The following is a 19580-nucleotide window of genomic DNA, read 5'->3' on the forward strand; positions in this document are numbered from 1 at the left end:
GGTCGATGCAGCCTGCAGCGTGTTCAGTACTGTCCACACTTCATGTGCATTTTTGGCTACTTCTTCACTGCAGTTTTTGAATATAGCAGTGACAGAGTAACACCCCTAAAATAAACTGAAAGTTGGGAGCCAGGAGGGGAAAAGTGGCAGCATTTTATTTTTTTCTATTGACTGGTATAAAATGCCAGGAAACAATCACAAAATAAGGTCAGCCACAAAGATCCTCCAGAAATATGTAAATCAGGCCTTAGAGAGATGGCTTTCAGAGGGAGACAGACAAAACCTCAAGCCTGTCAGGATCGCTTTGGTTGCTGTATCCTTCAAGGTCATCTGTAACCCCAGTTCCAAGAGCGTTAATGTGAAGTTGTACTGGGACTCTCTGAGAGGTTTGTTTTTAATGAGCAGATGTGATAAAATATTTCAACAGTGGTTTGAGAGTCTACATGCGAACAATCACAATCTTTGTCTCTTGGTTCACTGTTAGGGTTAAACTTTCTGGGGGGCGTGATTATTCTTTCACAGATGTATTGTACAGCACATACAGATACTAAAAACCACACCTCTTCAGACCACCCTATATGAACTTGTAGAGCACCATTTCAGGGACATCGTGTGCACAATGAGGAACTTTGACTCTCTAACAGTTTTACTTGTCTGCAGCCTCAGTAAGTACAGCAACTCATTTACTCCACAGAACCAGCTGATTCTGTTGATTAAGATTCTGTTGCTTTAATGTTTGTGTTTATTTATTTTCTTTTGTTTTTCAGGTTGGATCCCTGTATCACAACCTTTGGAGATTCAGTCTGGAAAAGAAGTCACGCTGCTGTGCTCCAACTTTTCCAGTTCTCCCACACAAATACTCTGGTTCAGAGTGACCAAGAGAGCCAAACTCACCTGTATCGCCTCCATGTTCGAACCTCATGAACCTGCTTCATTCTGCACTGGATTTCAAAATGGAAAATTTGAAATGAGCACTAATTTATCCACTGTGTTTCTCAAAATTAAACAAGTGGATTTATTGGACTCTGGACTTTATTTCTGTGGATTTAAAATACACAGCAATCCAGTTATTGTTGAAGCAACAGATTTAGTGGTCCAAGGTAAGAATGACCTCTTCATTTGGTTTTATTGAATTTCATGAAAATAAGAGTCAAAGTTTAAGATGTTAGATTCTGAACCACACATTTAATAAACTGCAGCTGCTGTCATTTCATTTATTATAATCTGTCTTTGTCACAGACACTTTTATCAGATTACCAAATATGATGAGTGTGATCCTCGGTGTTCTGACTGTTTTCCTCATCACAGTCATCATTTGTCTGGCTGTTAAAATCAAAAAGCTTCAGAAAGGTATTTTTATTGTAACAGATTTTTACATGTCTTTTATGATTACACTTAAAAAGGAACAACAGCTATTTTCTATTTTAAAAATCCCCCAACAGGAATATTTTTAACATTATAATTCAACCAACCTCATAAATTGTTTGTACTTTTTGCCGTAGTTCACACTGAAGGAAAGAATCTACAACAAGAAGAGGTGAAGTGTTTCATTTTGTGTCCTTCACACTCTTTATCAGTTAATGTTGGTAGTTTTTTACTCAGCCGTGAGACTGACAGTTCTCTTATTCACAGAGGCAGAGCTCAGAGCACCTGCACTATGCAGCTGTGACATTTCATCCAAAAACAGAAAGTCCTCACAGGCCTGCATCAGCCACAGAAGTGGACCCAGATGTTATTTATTCATCTACTCGATAGACTCAGAAAGTGACCGAGCACTTCATGGAACCGAGGCGTCATTATTGATCTGCTGATGTTTGTTTGGTGGATATTGTCATGCTGTGAAATCACAAGTGAAAATGTACATGAATCCTATTGGTGTCCTGTGTTACTGTTATAAGTGGTCTATATGTCATATGTCAAAACATTTTAGCCTCCACAATCTTTGTGTTTTTTGTCCTATCTTCCTCCCAACTGGTTGTGGCAGATGCCTTTTCCTCTTTGGAGGTTTCTTCTTGCTAAAAGGGAGTTTTTCCTTCCCACTGTTGCCGAGTACTTGGGATCATGTAATTGTTGGGGTTTTCTCTGTATTATTGTAGGGTCTTTACCTTACAGCAGAAAGCACCTCGAGGCAACTGCTGTTGAGATGTGCGGCTGTATGAATTGAATTGATATTAGTGTCAGCCACTAATCAAAAACGTATCAATCACTCAGAATTATCAGTGCAAGAGGAAATAATTTGAACAAAGGTAACAGGAATGAATGTATTTCTGTCTGCTTCATATTATGCAATATAATATCAAGAGGTTATGAAGGTATTTTGTCGAGCCATATGTTTTTTGTAAGTATGGTTTTTAGTGTTTGTTGGAGCTTAGACAGTTCAGCCAACATTTTGCTGTGATCTTTAATTTGAGTTTCTAGTTATAATTTTCATTATTTTATGTTATAGTGTAATATACCGTGCTTCATAAATTGATCCTGCTTTGTTAGTCTTTTGTGTTGTTGTAAAGTGTTGGTAGGTGTCGTAAAGGGGGTGTGTTAAGCACGAGGGGGGATGAAAGGTTAGTCAAGTAAGCAGGACCCGGAGCAACAGTTTTCTGACCGGCGCCGTTCATTGTGCTTTCGTTGTAACATAAAAGGAATGTAAACGGAGCTCCCACCAGAGGCCTTTGTTTGTATTTTTCAGTTTGTATGGAGAATAAATGTTTTTTCCTTTTTTACAAGCGCCTTGTTTTTGCTACCGAAAGGCATACAAGCGATTCAACAAGAGCACGAGTCAGAAACTTAAGTCCTGCAGAAGCGGCAAAGAAGGACCGAAGGTTGCCGCTACAGTGTTTGTGTTTTTTATTTTTGGTGCCAGCCTCAGGTGGCCATTGGAGGTACTGCACTTCTAAGCAGGCAAAGTTTTATTTTAGTCCTGGATGTTGCCATTTGGCTTTAATTCGGTATTAACAATTCTATATCGATATCATGGCACAGAAAAATGGGACAGTGTTATGATACAGTGAGCATTTGTACAGTTATTTTGGTCTTATTCTCAGAATTCTTTTATCTGTAATCAGTCTTAAATATCAGTACAAATACAAAGGCCTTTCATCATCTTAAATCTTCTCATGTCTCATATAGCTTCACAACATCTTACAATGTTAGTAAAGGCAGAGCACAAAAGATAAAAATAAATAATTAAGTCATCTGCTAAATGCCAAAAGAATAATAAGTTGATAATGACAGGTTAACAGCCGTTCTTCATTCTCATCTTGTCAAAGCCGTGCAACTGCTGACCGTTAACCACAACAGAGCTGACTCTGTATCAAGTAGTGAATACTTCCTGTCAGACTGTGCAGAGTGTTTTCACAGACTAAACAGATCAGGGACATTAGCGTTATGCACTGGTGGTTCCCATTAACAGTAAAAGTTCAAATGTATAACTTTTTATTTCTTTAGATTTGCAAGGGTTGCAATATGTATCATTTTAACAAATTGTAAGCTTTTGTGCAGTGATTCAATGATTTTCCATTTTAGTTATTGCATGCTTTGGTGTTTTAGTGTTTTGTGGGGAGTGGAGATTCCACTCTCGTCCAACTGCCACCTATTTGGAGTTGAGTACAGGGAGTAGCTGACTGGTAATGATTTGAATCCTTCTCCATAAAGGGGAGAGAAAACAGGAAGGAAGGGGATTTTTCTGTAGGACACAGTTATAGTGGGGAAGATGGTTGAAATTTTTGACTCCAGTGAGAGCGTGTGAGGTAGCATAACTTAAACAGCAAGGAAGGTGATAAGTAAATAGCATCAGCAGACCATTTAAGTTCTTTTAAGTATCCTTTATTTCTGGCATCTCCATTCTACCATAAAACAATTAACCTGGTATGCAAAAATCCCACTTGCTTTATACACCTGACCTCGTTAGTCTCTACCATTGAAACAAATAGGTCAGACCAAACAATACAATTCTAAACAAAGAACAGGAATAAGATCATGCATGAAGTTGACCTCATGACCCTATATAAACACGAAGTACTGGGGCGGCTCTTCCCATATACCTGTCTTAAATATAGGACCTGAATAAACAACATGGACAAACATGGTTAAAAAAACACATGCATGGATGTAATGGATGTAACTACTGCTACCACAAACAAAACCCGGGATAGTGTGTGTTAAGCAAAGTTACAGCAGCAATGTCTAAATTAAAGCATTATGGCTGACTGTAAAATAACAAGGAAAGAAATTATCAATATGGTTAAGGGATAAGTGGTAAATGAGTTCATGCCTAACCACTTTGTCACAGAGAGGTGAGCATTTTAGAGCAAAACCCTCCAGGCCTGCAGGGTTTTTTCGTTAAAGTGATCAAATGACAGTGGGTGGAGGATTTGTTTCAATTATTATTTATATGGATTTGTTGTGATAAAAAAAAAGACTGGATTGGAGACTGTTGGTGTGCTGGACTTGCATATTCTGGGAGTTCACAGAGGAAAAGCCTACTCCGAAATTAGAGGTAACCGATGAGAGGAAACTGTTCAAGACTTGGTGAGGAAGAGCAATATTGACATGTGCTTGGCTGTGTTTTCTCAGTGACCACCTTTTCCTGTTTTTAACCAGGCTAACAATTTTGACCATGGTGGCTTTGGACCTTGGATTGCAGGCCAGATCTGTGTCTGCAGCCACTAGTCTGCTTCAGAGGAAAATCTTGTATGTCCTAGTTTCACTTTGAATGTGGTGGTTTTCCACAGTTCACTATTTAGAACGTATTCATTTCCTGTGATGATGCCATTTTTGTGGCCCCTTTAGCATTGTCAACAGGATTGTGGCCAGTATATGAAACCACCTGCCTTAAAGTGATCAATATGGCAGATGAATTATCCAAAACTGTTAACATGGTCTCAAAAGTGGTCTGTAGTACAGCAGTGTGATTTTCTGCTGAGTGCAAAACCGTATGGGGATAAAACGGCTGTGGGTACCTTGCATGCCATGTTTTACAATTGCAGACAAAGGCCAGAAGAGCCTATTAGAAAGTTTACTTTACGTTCCAGAGAAGTCACCGCCTGCAGATAACGGAGCCACAAGACCCTTGGTGTGCTGACCTGCACATGCGTGATCAGTTTGCCTTAGGCCTCAGAGAAGGTGCGATATAAAATCTACAGCATCTGTTAAAGCATTACCCTAATCTCCCATTCAAACAGGTGAGCAAAGAGGCCTTACAGTGGGAAGCGCCTGCTTCCCACTGTAAGGCCTCTTTGTTACCAGTTATTACCAGGTTTTTGTTGTTGTTTTTTAATCCTATAATGCAAATATTTTTAACATTAGAAAATTTATTTTTGAATTATATTTTTTGCCGTAGCTCACACTGGAGAAGACAATCTGAAACAACAGGTGAAGTTTTTAGTTTTGTGTCTTTCACTATTTATCAGTTAATGGTTGTTTACTTTTCTACTCAGCTGTGAGACTGACAGTTCTTGTATCGACAGAGGCAGAGCTCAGGACTCCGGCACAATGGAGCTGTGACATTTTGGCCAGACACAGAAAGTCACCACAGCCCTGCATCAGTGGACACAAATGTTATTCCTCTGCTCGATAGACTCAGAAAGTAACTGAGCTTTCTGGCTGGTGGCTGTTCTTCTTTATAGGTTTCTTCCTCCTCCTTCGGTATTAATAATTCTAGATGAATATCATGGCACAGAAAGATGGGACAGTGTTATGATACAGTGAGCATTTGTACAGTTATTTTGGTCTTATTCTCAGAATTCTTTTATCTGTAATCAATCTTAAATATCAGTACAAATATAAAGGCCTTTCATCTTAAATCTTCTCGTGTTTCATATAGCTTCACTGCATCTTACTATGTTGGTAAAGGCAGAGGAACTCATGTACCTGTTTCCTAATAAATAATAGGGGGTTGTGAGAATAAATAAAAAAATTAATGAAATCATATCGATACTGCATAGAAATATATTTGACATGCCTAGAAAAGGCCTCCGCTAAATTCTAAAAGAGTAATAATTTGATAATGACAAGTTCACAACTTGTTTTTCATGCCCATCTTCTCAAAGCTGTGCAACTGCTGACCGTTAACCACAACAGAGTCAGTGGTTGCTTGACGTCTATACATAGTCATGACAAATACGAGCGCCTTTAGAACTTGTGAAAACACTCTGCACAGGCTGACAGGAAGTATTCACTACTTGATACAGACTGAACAGATCAGGTACATTAGCGTTACGATGGTTCCCATTAACAGTAAGAGTTCAAATGTATAGCAAAGTTTCGTTGTTTTTTTTTCTTTAGATTTGCAAGGCTTGCAATATGTATCATTTTAACAAATTGTAAGCTTTTGTGCAGTGATTCAACATGCACTTTTAAACCTCAGGGATATCATTCTGTCGATATGGGAAGCATAAATAATTGTGAATCAATTTGATCTCTTTTGATGTAAATGGATAAGACAACACAACCAGTAAAAAGGGAATGGATTTGCAGGTAGTGGCTGCAGGCTGTCCCCTTCTCCTTGTCCCTCTGGACTAATTTTTGTCTAGTTTTGCTTTTTGCTAGTGTCCTTTCTTTACTGGTAGCAGTATAGGTGTTGCTACAGCATCTCCAGACCATTTTATGGGGGTAATCCTGTTTAGTTTACTTTTCCATGTATCTATGTTTGCTTGTATGGCCCAGTTATTATGACCCAAACTGGCCAAGCACTATTGATTCATTCTAATTTATGTAGTATTAACCGTAGCATCTAATTACTTGTGACAGATGAAAGATGTGAAAGATGAAATGAACTGCCCAAACGTGGACATTTGCATCTAGCTGTCAGATATTCATGTTGTGATTATCTTAACCACTACTGTTGGGTGGCAGATACATTTCAAATAAGACTGTGCAGATTTTTTTATGGCCACTCTAACCTACAGCGTTTCAAGAACCAATTTTACAATTTATCTTGTGATACTTTATTTGAAACTGTGAAAAATGCCTAAGATAACACACAATTGTATTTTTGCACCAACAAGGTGATTCCCGAAGAGGTTGAGCAAAAAAAAACTAGTATAACACAGTATGATGTGCAGTGTCTCCTTAAAAATTTGAGGAAACTGGACAAGTGAAGGACAAAAGAAAACATGCCAAGTCTAAAATTGAATATTGCAAAAATATGTACGGACCTTAGTGTCTGCACATGTGTGTTTTGACATGTGTGCATTCACTGCTGTTGTACATTTTAGAGAAGCTGTAAGGAAAGACTTCCGAACTCTCTCCCTCGCATACTGTGGGTGCAGCAATGTGTTACCGAAGGAGCTGTCCAGTGCTGTCAGGGTGACCCTGGTGTATTGATGTCTGTGTGTGTCTGCACATGTGTAGTCGTCTGCAAGGTGTTGTAGAGTCTGACAGCAGTTGGAAGGAAAGACTTGTGGAATCACTCCGTCTCACATCGTGGGTGCCGCAGCCACTGAAAGAGCTGCTCAGTGCTGTCAGAGTCTCCTGCATGGGGTGGGAGATATTGTCCAATGGGGATGACAGCTTAGCCACCATCATCCTGTCACTCACAACCTATACTGGCTCCAGGGGGCTCTTAGAGTTGGCCCTCCGGATCAGCTTGTTCAGTCTCTTCCTGTCCCCAGCAAAGATGCTGCTGCCCAGCAGACCACACCATGAAATATGGCTGAGGCCACCACGGAGTCATAGAAGGTCTTCAGGTGTGGGCCTTTCACTCCAAAAGACCTGAACCACCTGCAGCTATCCACACTCTCAATGTCCATGCCTTGGATGTTTAGTGGTTGCAGTGGAGGATGTTTGTGCCTGCGGAAGTCTACCACCAGCTCCTTGGTTTTTCTAGTGTTGATCTGGAGGTAGCTCTGCTGGCACCAGTTCACAAAGTGATCTGCCACGTGATACAATCTGAAAAGTGTTTGACTGGCACATTTATTTATCCTCAAAAATAAAGCAGTTGCCAAACATATGATAATGGTCCCAAACACACTGCTGATGCAGTAAAAGCATGTCTGGTTTTAAAAAACAAACAAACACAAACTGCAACATCATCATTTGGCCTCCCCAAGTTTAACATTGTTGAAGAAGTGTGGGTACAAAAGATGGTAAACATCCAAAGAAGAGTTCTGAATATCATTCAGGAAGGCTGGAAAATTATTCCTCATGACTAAAAGAAAGCGTAGTTCATGAACAACAACACATTCACCAAGAGCAGAACCCTTGCATTTTTTGAGGATCTTGTGTTCAGTAGGAGTATCTGAGATGTGTTTTCTTGAAACACTGTTTCTGCGGCTTTCAAACCATAAAACGCACTACTCCAAAACTTGGTCCACTCCAAAGACCAGTCTAAGGAACTTGGAAAGAAAAGTGTCTGGACATCTTTAGGTTTCTTGAAGATGTCACCTCTCATCTGAGAAACTTCTTTTCAGTTCTAAGAGCAATTGGTGGAGAGTGCAGAACCTTCACAGACATATTGCCTTCCAAGGACCAGGTTCCCCAGCACAAACAGTAGTACAGTACACAAGGTGCAAGGACCATTGCCATAAACGTGTAGATTGGGGAAACCAAACAACCCCTGGCTAAGCAGATGACACGACAAATAAGAGCTGCCTCCTCAGGCCGGGACTCTGCAGTCTATTTACACCAACAGAGGACTAGCCACTCTTTCAGTGATCAGGTTGTGCACTTCATTGACAGGGAGGAACGGTCCATCCTGTGAGCATTGCAGAGGAACATTAAGTACTCAGTGATGGACAGGAAGGTGTTGCATCCACCAGGATCAGTTGGACAACAAGACTTGGGGAGGGGAGAAAAAAAAAAAAAAAAAAAAAGACCAAATGACAGAAATCAATGAGCTACAACTCTTAATACACAGCACATTGTTGCGTTTCTGAAAAGTGTTTCAAGTTCTGCAGGTTGGGACCCATTCTTCAGACAAACAGAGATCCCATAACAAGCAATTCATCATTTGCTGAAAGTCTACAAGGAAGTTTGCCGCTTAAATTATGTTTATCTGTCTCTCTAACCAAGCCTAACTTACCCTTAAATTAAGATTTTCCAATTAAGGTGAATAATAATGGACTTGATCTTTCACCTCACGTATTTGTTTAGTGATTTTTTCCTCACTACACTGATCAAATGCTTTTCTACATTGTTGTGATTTGGCTCTATAAATAAAACTGAATCGAATCGTCCCTCCACTGGGCTCGTCACATCCCAGCCCAGCTCACACTCTGCACTGGAGTCTGTCGCTCTATGCCACTGCGGCTCCCCTCGTGGCATCGCCCTGCAAGTAAACAAATATTGGCCAGAAGCATCATCCCGGAAGCTGGCATGGCTAATAGCTGTGGCGACCCTCTCCCAGCACAGCTGCACCTGGTGAACAACAGTGGAGACACTACTCACAGATGTACTTCTGCCGTGCTGTCAATCACACGCATTGTCTCCTACTGTCAGGACTGGGTTGCCACGTTACACTGACTGGTCAGTCTCCAAATGAGTCACCACACGTCACAATCAGGAAGGAGGTCCCTCTTTTTCACACTGGCATTAGTACTCAGCCAGCTCCCTTTTAATAGGTCCATTAACAGCTGATAGGTCACCTCAGGACACATGGCCTCAGCAGGTGATCACTATCAGCCAATTTGTCAGGACCAGAGGAGTTTCCCGCCTTCAGGCTCGCACACCTGGTGGCAATAACACACTTGCTCTGATGATTTCATTTGGGCAGCTTAATAAGGAAGCAGCGGTGGATCAGGCTTTGTTTGACTGTAGCCCTGAAAGCAGTTCAATAAGAACAGATCATTAGAATGAAAGCAACATGCTTTACTGATGTCCAGAATTTTAAATTTTGGCGGTTAGAGTCCAACAGCCCGTCTCAGCACAACAGAACCCCAGCGGTGATAAGTATTAGAGTCGGACCTCTCAGAGTCTAGACGCTGGTGGTGGTAGAGATGAAGATGGAGGCTGAGCGATGAGGCGGGTTGCACAAAGGCATCTCCAAAGGAGAGTGACAGATAGACAAAGACTGGCTTGACAGTCTATTCCTGTAATGCATTTTATAAAGTTAATTTTTGAGAACGCAGCTTCACAGGTGTATGTTGAGCCAAACATGGTGAGCACATACATGGCCAACGTGTATCATACTCTTGGGGACAAGCCACCCAACGGTGCTCAAGCTTTCCGATAGCCGATAGTGGAGTCCAGGTCTCTTGGTCATTCTGAACCAGAACATCTCTGGAGAGCAGCCTTCATGTCACTAGTGGCCTGGATGTCAATCAGTTCACTTCAAACAGCTGCCTCGTCAAGGCCAGTATATGGCTTGTTGTGCTTGGAGAAAACCCAGGCAGCCTGCTGAGACGTGGTTATTTTCCCTCTCTTGTTCAGTTAAAGTTCAGTTAAGTTTCAAAGCATCATTTTTTTTTTCTCTGATGGGTCTCTGACTGTTCAGGATATGACGCTTTGAGGTTTAAATACTTTGTGGTGTTGTGGTAGCTCAATTTATATTCTTCAGCAACAGCGACAGTTTCACTGCAAATGAGGTTTACAGGTACAGCGTTTCTAAAGGTTGCCCTATGAATACATATCGGTTCAGTCTTCATTATAGCAGCGGTTTTCTGCATCAACTGTCTGCTTGAGGTTGTGTTGTTGAGGTAAAGGTTAAGGTTAGGTTTTCTTTGCAAACCATGACATTGCATGTGACAGTGATGGACAACATGAGGGCCTCACAAGTATGAAGCTTAACATATCACAGTCGCCCTCTTGTGGCTTGTTGCAGTACCAATAATGAGTCCATCAACACTGACCAGGTGAAGAAATAACATCAACTTGGGAGGAAAAATATAATGAAATAATCACATATTACCAATGATACTGTATTATTTTATTGTACAACAGCATCTGCCCCTCAATGTCTGCCAAGAAAAATTCAGGCCCTTGGACAAATGTAGTTGCCGACCCCTGCCATAAGCTCATTCAAAAGTCATTAAGCTGTTTTCCTGTAATAATAATGGATTGGATTTATATAGCGCTTTTCAAGGCACCCAAAGCGCTTTACAATACCACTATTCATTCACTCTCACATTCATACACTGGTGTAGGCAGCTACAGTTGTAGCCACAGCTGCCCTGGGGCAGACTGACAGAAGCGAGGCTGCCATATCGCGCCATCGGCCCCTCTGGCCAACACCAGTAGGCAAGTAGGGTAAAGTGTCTTGCCCAAGGACACAACAACCAGGACAGAGAGCCCAGGGATCGAACCGGCGACCTTCCGGTTACAGATGCGATTCCCTAACCCCCTGAGCCACGGTCGCCCTAGACTTCTACAGGACCAAAGTCTTTCTTTGCAACAGCATCTATTGCCATCTGGTGGCTTTCTGAGAGAATACAGGCAATGGACTTACACATTGCCTTCCCTTCCCCAACCCAGAAGCTGACATCCATATTTTATACTGTCTATGGCCCAAACCGATTCAGTTGGCACTCACAATTTAAGTCAAAATTAAGTGCAATTAACTGTTTTTTGCTTTTAATGGAAAGCTTGATGAATTATTAAACATGGTGTGTACAACATACTTTCAAGGTTGAAGATTTATTTTTAATTTGGTTAATTTGTTTATATGTGGACAATCATGTAATTTGTCTCTTACATTTAATTTTCTCAAAGCAAACGGTAACATTTATACAAACAACTTGAAGAAAGCAGCACTGGAGACTAATTAGCAAATCATCAGTGTTAAACTGTGTGTAGGCGTGTTCATATGTGTGTGCTTATAGTAGAAACCACACCTTTTCAGACCTTTGTGTAGAGCTCCATTTCAGGGGCATCGTATGCACAATGTGGAGCTGTCCCTCTCTCACAGTTTTGTTTCTCCTCAGCCTCAGTGAGTGGAATTCATTTACACAGAATTGATTGCATTTTCTATACGATTCCGTTAATTCATTTGCCAAAACTTTATCTTGCATGTCCAGTTTTTTGGAGTTTTTTTTAAATTTCTGTTTTGTTTTGTTCTTATTTTCAGGTTGGATCTCCGTCTCTGTTTCTGATTCTCAGACTTTTGAGGTTCAGTCTGGAGAAGAAGTCACGCTGCTGTGCTCCAACTATTCCAGTTCTCCCACAGAGATATTCTGGTTCAGAGTGACCAAGAGATCTGAACTCCACTGTATCTGCTCTATGTCCCAGCCTCATGAACCTGCTTCATTCTGCACAGGAATTCAAAGTGGAAAATTTGAAATGAGCACCAACATATCCACGGTGTTTCTTAAAATCAAACAAGTGGATTTATTGGACTCGGGGCTGTATTTCTGTGGAACATACTTAAGCAATTATGCAGTTATTGTTCATGCAACAAATGTAGAGGTCCAAGGTAGGAATTTTATATTGATTTCATTTTGATGAATGCATGAAAACATGGATCTAAGTTTTAGATTCGGAATGTTGAAGTTGGAAAATCTTCCTAGCATTAAAACTTAACAACACTAAACTTAGCATTTATTTTATAACTGTAGCACACTGTGTCACTGTTATTTAATTCACTTATGTTTCTCATAGATGTGTTTGATGGATTACCAAAGATGATGAGTGTGGTCCTGGGTGCTCTGACAGTTTTTCTCATTGTGGCCGTCATCTATCTGGCTGCTAAAATCAAACATCTCCAGAAAGGTATTTTTGTTTCCACAGACTTTCACATATACTGTTGCTATATAAGAGAAACATTTTTCTTCTTGTTTAAAAAAAATCCTTCAATAGCATTAGTTAGAAACATTGCAACTAAAATGACTATACAATTTATTTCTGTGCTTTGCAGTACCTCACACTGGAGAACAGAATCTACAGGAAGAGGTGATGCGTTTCATTTTGTGTCCTTCCTAGATTACGATGTTTCTTTTTCTTTACCCGCTTAGTTATGAGACTGACAGTCCTTTCATTCACAGAGCCAGAGCTCAGACCCGGATTATGCTGCTGTGACATTTCATCCAAAAACAGAAAGTCACCACAGGCTGGCATCAGTCAGAGAAGTGGACTCAGATGTTATTTATTCCTCCACTAGATAGAATCAGAAAACATCTGGAACTGTGTGGAACTGAGGTTTTATTATTGATTTTCTGATGTTTGTTTGGTGGATTTCCATAGCTGGAAAAAAAAAAAAGAAATTATGAATAAAAGTTGGACAAAAATGAACAAAAAGAAAAATTGTTTTTTAATTTCTTACTATGTGCTATTATTTTAATTGCATGTTTTTTCTTTATAATTCTAGTAATGGCATCTCACTGGCAGAACATGTCTTTGTTTCATATAGTCCCGTAAACCTGATTGATTACTTTTTGCCACTGTTCTTCACTGCCGTTAGCATGAGACAAGGCCTGGGTATTCTCCTGATAAGATAACACACGATGTCACAGGAGATCTCCTCCCAGATTCAGATAGAGGTGATGAGTGATCTCCTGAACAGTGTGTGTATTGGCAGCATTGGATATGTGATATGTAACATCCCAGATTCTTTCAATTTTAGGTCTAAAGAAATTAAGACCCAGTTAATGTCTCTGCACTGCCCACCCAGCTGGTCACATATGACCAGGCACTGTCCTCGGTCAAAAGGAATTCAGAGTCAGCTGCCCCAATGAGGTCTGAAAAAAGCTCTACGGCCTGAGGAACCACTCAGTACCACCCAGTCAGGGTACCAGTGGGTAGCAGGTCGGGGTCTGTATGTCCCTTCATGGATGTGTCTCCCCAAATCATCACCGCCCCACTGCCAAACTGGTGCAGGTGATATTTACTACAATTCTGTAACGGAAACCCTTTTTAAACTGCACAGATTACTGAGAGCCAAATATTCAGGCACACATACACAATTTGCAGTAGTTTACCCACAGTGTGTGGTTTGGTCTATGCTGTATTCTAAACAACAGGAAGAAGAGCGTTCACCAGCATGCTAGCATTTCCTGCATCTTTCACAATTTAGCCACAAAGGACAGTAGATAAAGTAATAACTGACTGTGCTCATGCTGTTTTCTCAAGCATGGTGGTCCATTAGTTCTGGAGAATGTGTTAAAGATCAGACATGCAACACTTTCACGTCCTGCAGGCTTTTAATATTGTTTACTGAATGGATTTTACTCCAATATAACCAACAGTACACAAAAAGAAAAGGTTCTAAAGTCACAGTCATCTTTCTGACTGTTTGGTGCCCATGGCAGATAACTTGTCTCTACAGATATTCTAAACTTACAACCCCTCTTTGTCACAAAGCATGCAGACTGCAGTCATGTTATCTGTACTGTTGTTTGAAGCCTTTACAGAATTAAATAACACTCACAAAGTGTGTGTGACTCAATTTATTTCAAATTTCAGCAAATGGCTGCAAGATATTGTCTCCATATAGGAAAATAGGCCTTACCCTATAAAATACATTCAGAAATCAAGTTGCATTACAATTAAACACTGTTACCTTTTTGCATTCTTTTTTAAACCAGTGTTATCAGTTGACCTAATCATTGCACTGTGGTGACCACGGTCTATGTCCACCTAGAACACCAGGGTAGGTAAAGCTTGTTAATTCACTGGTTAAGACTGAACTGAAGTGTCCAGTTTGAGTAAACAAATTAACATGTACAGGATCTCAAAGATAGTCCCAGGCAAACTGAATTACTGTAGTGCAACTGTTGGGTTATTTACCGGAATGATAACTGCTCTTTTTCCCAGCTAAAATAATAAAAATAGTAATTAAACTGTTTGTTTCGGACTGTTTTGACCTCTGAGTCTCAGACTGGGAGGTCCAGCCTGATTAAGAGGTCACCCTGAGGTGCTCCAACATCTCCAGAGTTATACCTTACACATTGTGGTCCAGAATAGATGTTAACAGAAACAAGATCAGAGCACCACCTCTATGCACTGGTCTAGTGGTGATGCAGCATTCTGTCGTGGATTTCAAAACGGAAAATTTGACATGAGCGCCAACATCTCCTTTCTTAAGAGCTTTCTTAAGTTTTGTCCACTTTATTGATCGAGCAGAGCAATGTTCTAGTTTAATAACTGAGCTGGCATGTTTAATAACTGCTTTGACTGCTGTTCTTGTAGTGATGATCGTGGATCTCCTGGTGAAAATCTTCATCCTTCAAACAGATCAGGTCAATCAGACGAGTGACCGAACAATTGCAAATGTCTTTTTTCGCCAGAAAGTAAATGAACCACTGCCCTGACCCTACTGTGTTTTACTTGTCATCAAACAGCTCGTCACCGGATCCCTTGTCTGCATTCGTGACACTCAGTTTCACTAAGCCTCGGTTTTTACCTTTGACTTACAGAGGGCAAAGTTTTGGATGATGGTGCATTCTGTGATTGTGCCATACTCGCTAAAGAGTGTCCTGAATTCTTCCTCATCTGCCTTTTGGGGCACATTTCCCACAAAAATATCTTCACCATTGTTAAATATCTGAATAAAAAACTAAAATAATAAATGAAAGCAACAGTCGTCCTGATGTCTTAGAACAGCAGCAGGATCGCATATTACTTTTTTGTATTTGTCTTGTAAATTACTGCACTCTTGTGGCCACAAGCAGGTACTGCATCTGAAAGCTTTTCTGGGGAGGTAGTTGTGATCAGATGACAAAGATGGAGCTTGTGAAACAGAGGGGAGAGCAGCATTTTTGGACAGCTCTGGCTTTGATGGGTGACTAGTTATAGCTGTGAACCCAAATCTACAGCGTGGTAAATAGACTTTAAAAGCGTACAAGCGTCTTAAAACAGTCCGCTAGCAAGCAAAGCTAAGCTAACACTCAACAGCGCTGCAGAGGTGAAAAGCGGCGGAAAAACACTGAGGTTAGGAACTATCCAGCTTTTAAAATGCGACCAATTGTAAATATCGTGACAAGACGATATACATGCCCTGCTACTTTTAGCCGCCACAGCGATTTAAAACCCGTGGAGACGTTTCCTTTTACCGACTTCCGGTGCTTTTTTGCCTGCCTGCCACGATACAAGCTAGATTCTATGACAAACACAGCGCCACCCTGTGTATAGGAGGGCGCATTGATCTACTGAAGGACTGGTTAATTTAAAGAAAAGTAAACCAGTACTTTAGACCTTTCAAGCCAATGATAACTAATAACTCTATGGTACATATAATCTACTTTCTATTCAATATGCCCAGTACAGTTAAAAATTATAATACTGCACTATTTTCTGTCTGAACAGCCTTAAACAAACTTCCTGTATCATACCGTGGCCCTTAAGTAAGTGACTTCATAAGCTGTGGTATGAAATGGTTTGTACATGTTTGGTCATATCCACCTCTCCGACATTTATTAACATTAGCTTTTCTCTGCTTGACTCATATCGTGGCAGAGGATTAGTTAATGTGTAACAGTTGAATATTGCAGAGTTCCTTCTTCCCGCTCTAGTTTTAGATACTGTGAAACAGATGCTGTGCCTTAATGTCAACTTTAAGGTTCATCCATGGACTCCAGGTGGAGATTTCACCAGTGTAGTGTGACATTCATACGCTCATCCACAGAGTGTGTGTTAGACTACTCACCAAGCTATGAGAATATACTGTGTCAATAGTAGCCATGCAGTCACAGAGTCCTCTCTTAAGTATTTCTTCACTAAACACGTTTTTTCAGGGAAATTCTATTTTCCTGACTTGTCTTACAGACACCTACCCTAAATTCTACACTGTTAACAAAATCAAATCAAATAAACTTTTTTTTTCTTTTCCAATAACGTGAACTTTACTTCATCCAGAACAGTCTTTGTGGTATTTGCAGATTTGCACTTGAAACCAGCAGGGTTACTGCAGAGCCAATGAGGAAACTTCCTTGAAACAAAGACAGCCGCTTGTAAAGAGCAGTATAGTCATAAAGACTCATTCATATTTTTCTCTGGCGGCGACAGCACAGTTAGTTGAATCTTCTTACTGAGATACTTTGCATTTCTTGTTTTCCATTTTACCGGTTAAAAGCAGCAATCTTCTACAATTTGAAAACTAAGTCACATTCTTACCTAAGATTATGTTTTTGCCTTGCCTCCAAATCAAGCTTTACCATCCTCAGCAGAGCTGTAAGGGCTTTTATGGTCGTCTTCCTCTGGGAGCCAGAAGAAGACACACTGCCGACGACCCTCTCAGGCTGGGCCGTGACACCGAAACCTGTGCCTACGTCCTGCTTGATCCCCGGGTGTCCCGTAAGCAGCTGGCGCTCTACGCCTACCACATTCCCCAGAGCTCAGAGATGCTGTTTACCATCCAGAATCTGAGCCAGAGGGGGAAACTGTCAGTGAACACCTCAGCACTGGGATACCTGGAGAGGATGGATCTGCCATACAAAGCTCTGATCCGGTTCGGAGAGTATGAGATCCTGATCATCCGCGAGTCTGGTGAAACCAAGGCCAACTTTGAGGTAGAGTTTGAGGTGCTGGCAGCACCTCCTTCCAGAGAGACACCCATGAGTATGATGAACAACTTCTCAGCTGAGCTCAGTGCACGCAACCCTCTGGAGAGTGATGAGATGCACTATCCTTACTGACATGTATATTGTTTATGTTAATGACTTAGCGAACTTACAGGCAAATTGCTGTGGTGTTGTTACATTAGAGTTCAAGCTGGCTGAGACAAATCTGCCCTCTTTGTACCCTGTAGATATTAAAAAACTCTTATCATAATATGATTACAGCTACATTTAAAGCGTTTTAAATGCAAATGTTTTAGAACCTTAAAGCAACTTGTTTCTATATTTTCAGTGTAAGAAATTAAACTGTTTTTCTGCACATGGTTTTAGATAATGTTTGATGTGACTGCCAATTATACACACTTTGAGTTGATGGAAATGGTTTATAGAGGCCTTTACCTTGAACACAAACCAATTTGGCTTATTGAGACAGGTTTATCAAGAGATCAGATAAAACAGCTACAGTTATAAAGTGATCTACATACACGACAAAGTGCAAACCCGAATAGTTTCAGACACAGCGTTCTGACATTTTGTCAGATGAATATAATTAAATATAATTTATAATTCTAATTTCCTTTGTGTGTCTTCAGTGTAACAGTTACAACATGGTTTTCCAGCTCAGGGCCATGCAAGGAAATAAAAATGACATCCGTAGCTGCAGGTACTGCAAAAGTCTCAGATAAGTCCACATAAACTCCTCAAAGTGTCAACAAGAAGTTGTTTAGCCATCAGATTGTTTGGTGAAGCAGCATACTGCATTCTAGTTTCAGTCTGACAAACACCGGTTACACAAGTGTAAATAGGAAAAATACCCACAGTATATGGCTTGAAATGAAGCAAAATGCATCCTAATGTTACTGCAGAACAGTTCACTTCACCTTTCATTTTGCTCTTGCACATATTTCTGTAAGCTTCACAAAGCCTGTTTCAGCTTCAGCTTGGCCAAAATGCTCTCTTTAGACCGTCTGCCTTCAGCATCAACTTTGTGTGTCAGCTGGCTAGTTTCCAGTTTCAGTGTGTGTGTGCCGGTATGCTTGGTGTTTGGTGAAACATATCAAGGAAGGTCAAAACAGAAAAAATACTTTGGGGAATGTAGGCTACTGTTGTTGCATCATTACTAGCCAGTATGGCAGGTTCAGACAAAAACAACATTTTTGTTGCCATAGTGAGAAAATATAATTTGAATTAGGTAAGCCAGCCATAGAGACACATGGGTCATCTGTTACCTCTGGGTCAGGTCCAAAAACTAGTTCTCATTGTCGTAGAGCAAAGTCCAACCTAAAGGTTCATGTTCCTACATTACTGAATTTACAAAGGGGGAACTCTGCTGAAGCTGTATCAGATTGTTATCTTATCTCGTGCTACATGAGATGAGGTGGAGATGCTCCAGCACGCCTATGACTAAATGACATTTCCCAGAAAAAGCAGATAAAATTATGTTTCTCATTCTTTGGCTAAACTTGATATTTTACTTTCAGTTTTACTATGATTCTCCTTTGTGTTCTACTGGGAAAATCAGTGTTACACACACACACACACACACACACACACACACACTATATACATATATAGAAACTAAAAGTTAAAGTCACTTTTTAAGATATATATGTACTATGCTGCTCTATACAGCATTATATGTTTTTAAAAATACCTTAACTTCATTAAGATGAGGAGTTAAATTAATAAGAATCAAACCTAAATACACAATATGATTAAGACCAAGTTGGAGGGCTCTTTCTCCCCATCACTGCGTCACTTGTGTCAGGTTTACAACAGGGAAACATCCTCTGATGAGTTTGAAGTTTCTGGTTACTCAGTGACTATTGAATGCAGCTTCCACACTCTGGTGATAGAAGAGTATTTATTGTCTCATTGCAACTTTCTGCAGATATTGTTTTACCGCTGTTTGGAATTTATTAGTCAAGATGGGGAAGTATCAGGACGCTGTTACTGCTCTGAACACTTACTATACATAACATCACACAACATAAGTTTGCCTTCAGGAACTTTGCCAGAAATGCTCACTAAAATATTAATATTGTTGCTGAAGGGTTAATGGTAACCTAAAGCCTTGTCCTGACAGCAAACATCACCCACTAAGGTTTGCTGGCATAGTGAAACAACTTTTTAAACGGATCAATTTACACCCAATCCTGCCAC

At 40.4% G+C, this 19580-nt stretch overlaps 3 protein-coding genes across 3 annotated transcripts; all 3 read left to right on the forward strand.

The window, feature by feature from the left end:
• The first annotated feature begins 619 nt into the window (after nt 1-619).
• On the forward strand, nt 620-2716 carry LOC146715287 (uncharacterized). The gene is made up of 5 exons (XM_085452826.1): nt 620-665; nt 768-1100; nt 1240-1350; nt 1503-1537; nt 1633-2716. The coding sequence occupies exons 1-5, from the start codon at nt 620-622 to the stop codon at nt 1753-1755; spliced, it is 648 nt and encodes a 215-aa protein (XP_085308952.1). The 3' UTR covers nt 1756-2716.
• A 9086-nt stretch (nt 2717-11802) lies between these two features.
• On the forward strand, nt 11803-13139 carry LOC146715288 (uncharacterized). The gene is made up of 5 exons (XM_085452825.1): nt 11803-11857; nt 11996-12340; nt 12526-12636; nt 12782-12816; nt 12909-13139. The coding sequence occupies exons 1-5, from the start codon at nt 11812-11814 to the stop codon at nt 13026-13028; spliced, it is 657 nt and encodes a 218-aa protein (XP_085308951.1). The 5' UTR covers nt 11803-11811; the 3' UTR covers nt 13029-13139.
• Nucleotides 13140-13690: 551 nt separating this feature from the next.
• Nucleotides 13691-17736, forward strand: LOC146715289 (TRAF-interacting protein with FHA domain-containing protein A-like). The gene is made up of 3 exons (XM_085441122.1): nt 13691-13740; nt 15461-15533; nt 17010-17736. Exons 1-3 carry the CDS (start codon nt 13691-13693, stop codon nt 17493-17495), a joined length of 609 nt encoding a protein of 202 aa, XP_085297248.1. The 3' UTR covers nt 17496-17736.
• The last annotated feature ends 1844 nt before the right edge of the window (nt 17737-19580 follow it).

This window comes from Copadichromis virginalis, linkage group LG3, assembly GCF_057382275.1.
Source record: "Copadichromis virginalis isolate Kocher_CV1m ecotype Utaka linkage group LG3, C_Virginalis_male_GT1.1, whole genome shotgun sequence".
Taxonomy (NCBI): domain Eukaryota; kingdom Metazoa; phylum Chordata; class Actinopteri; order Cichliformes; family Cichlidae; genus Copadichromis; species Copadichromis virginalis.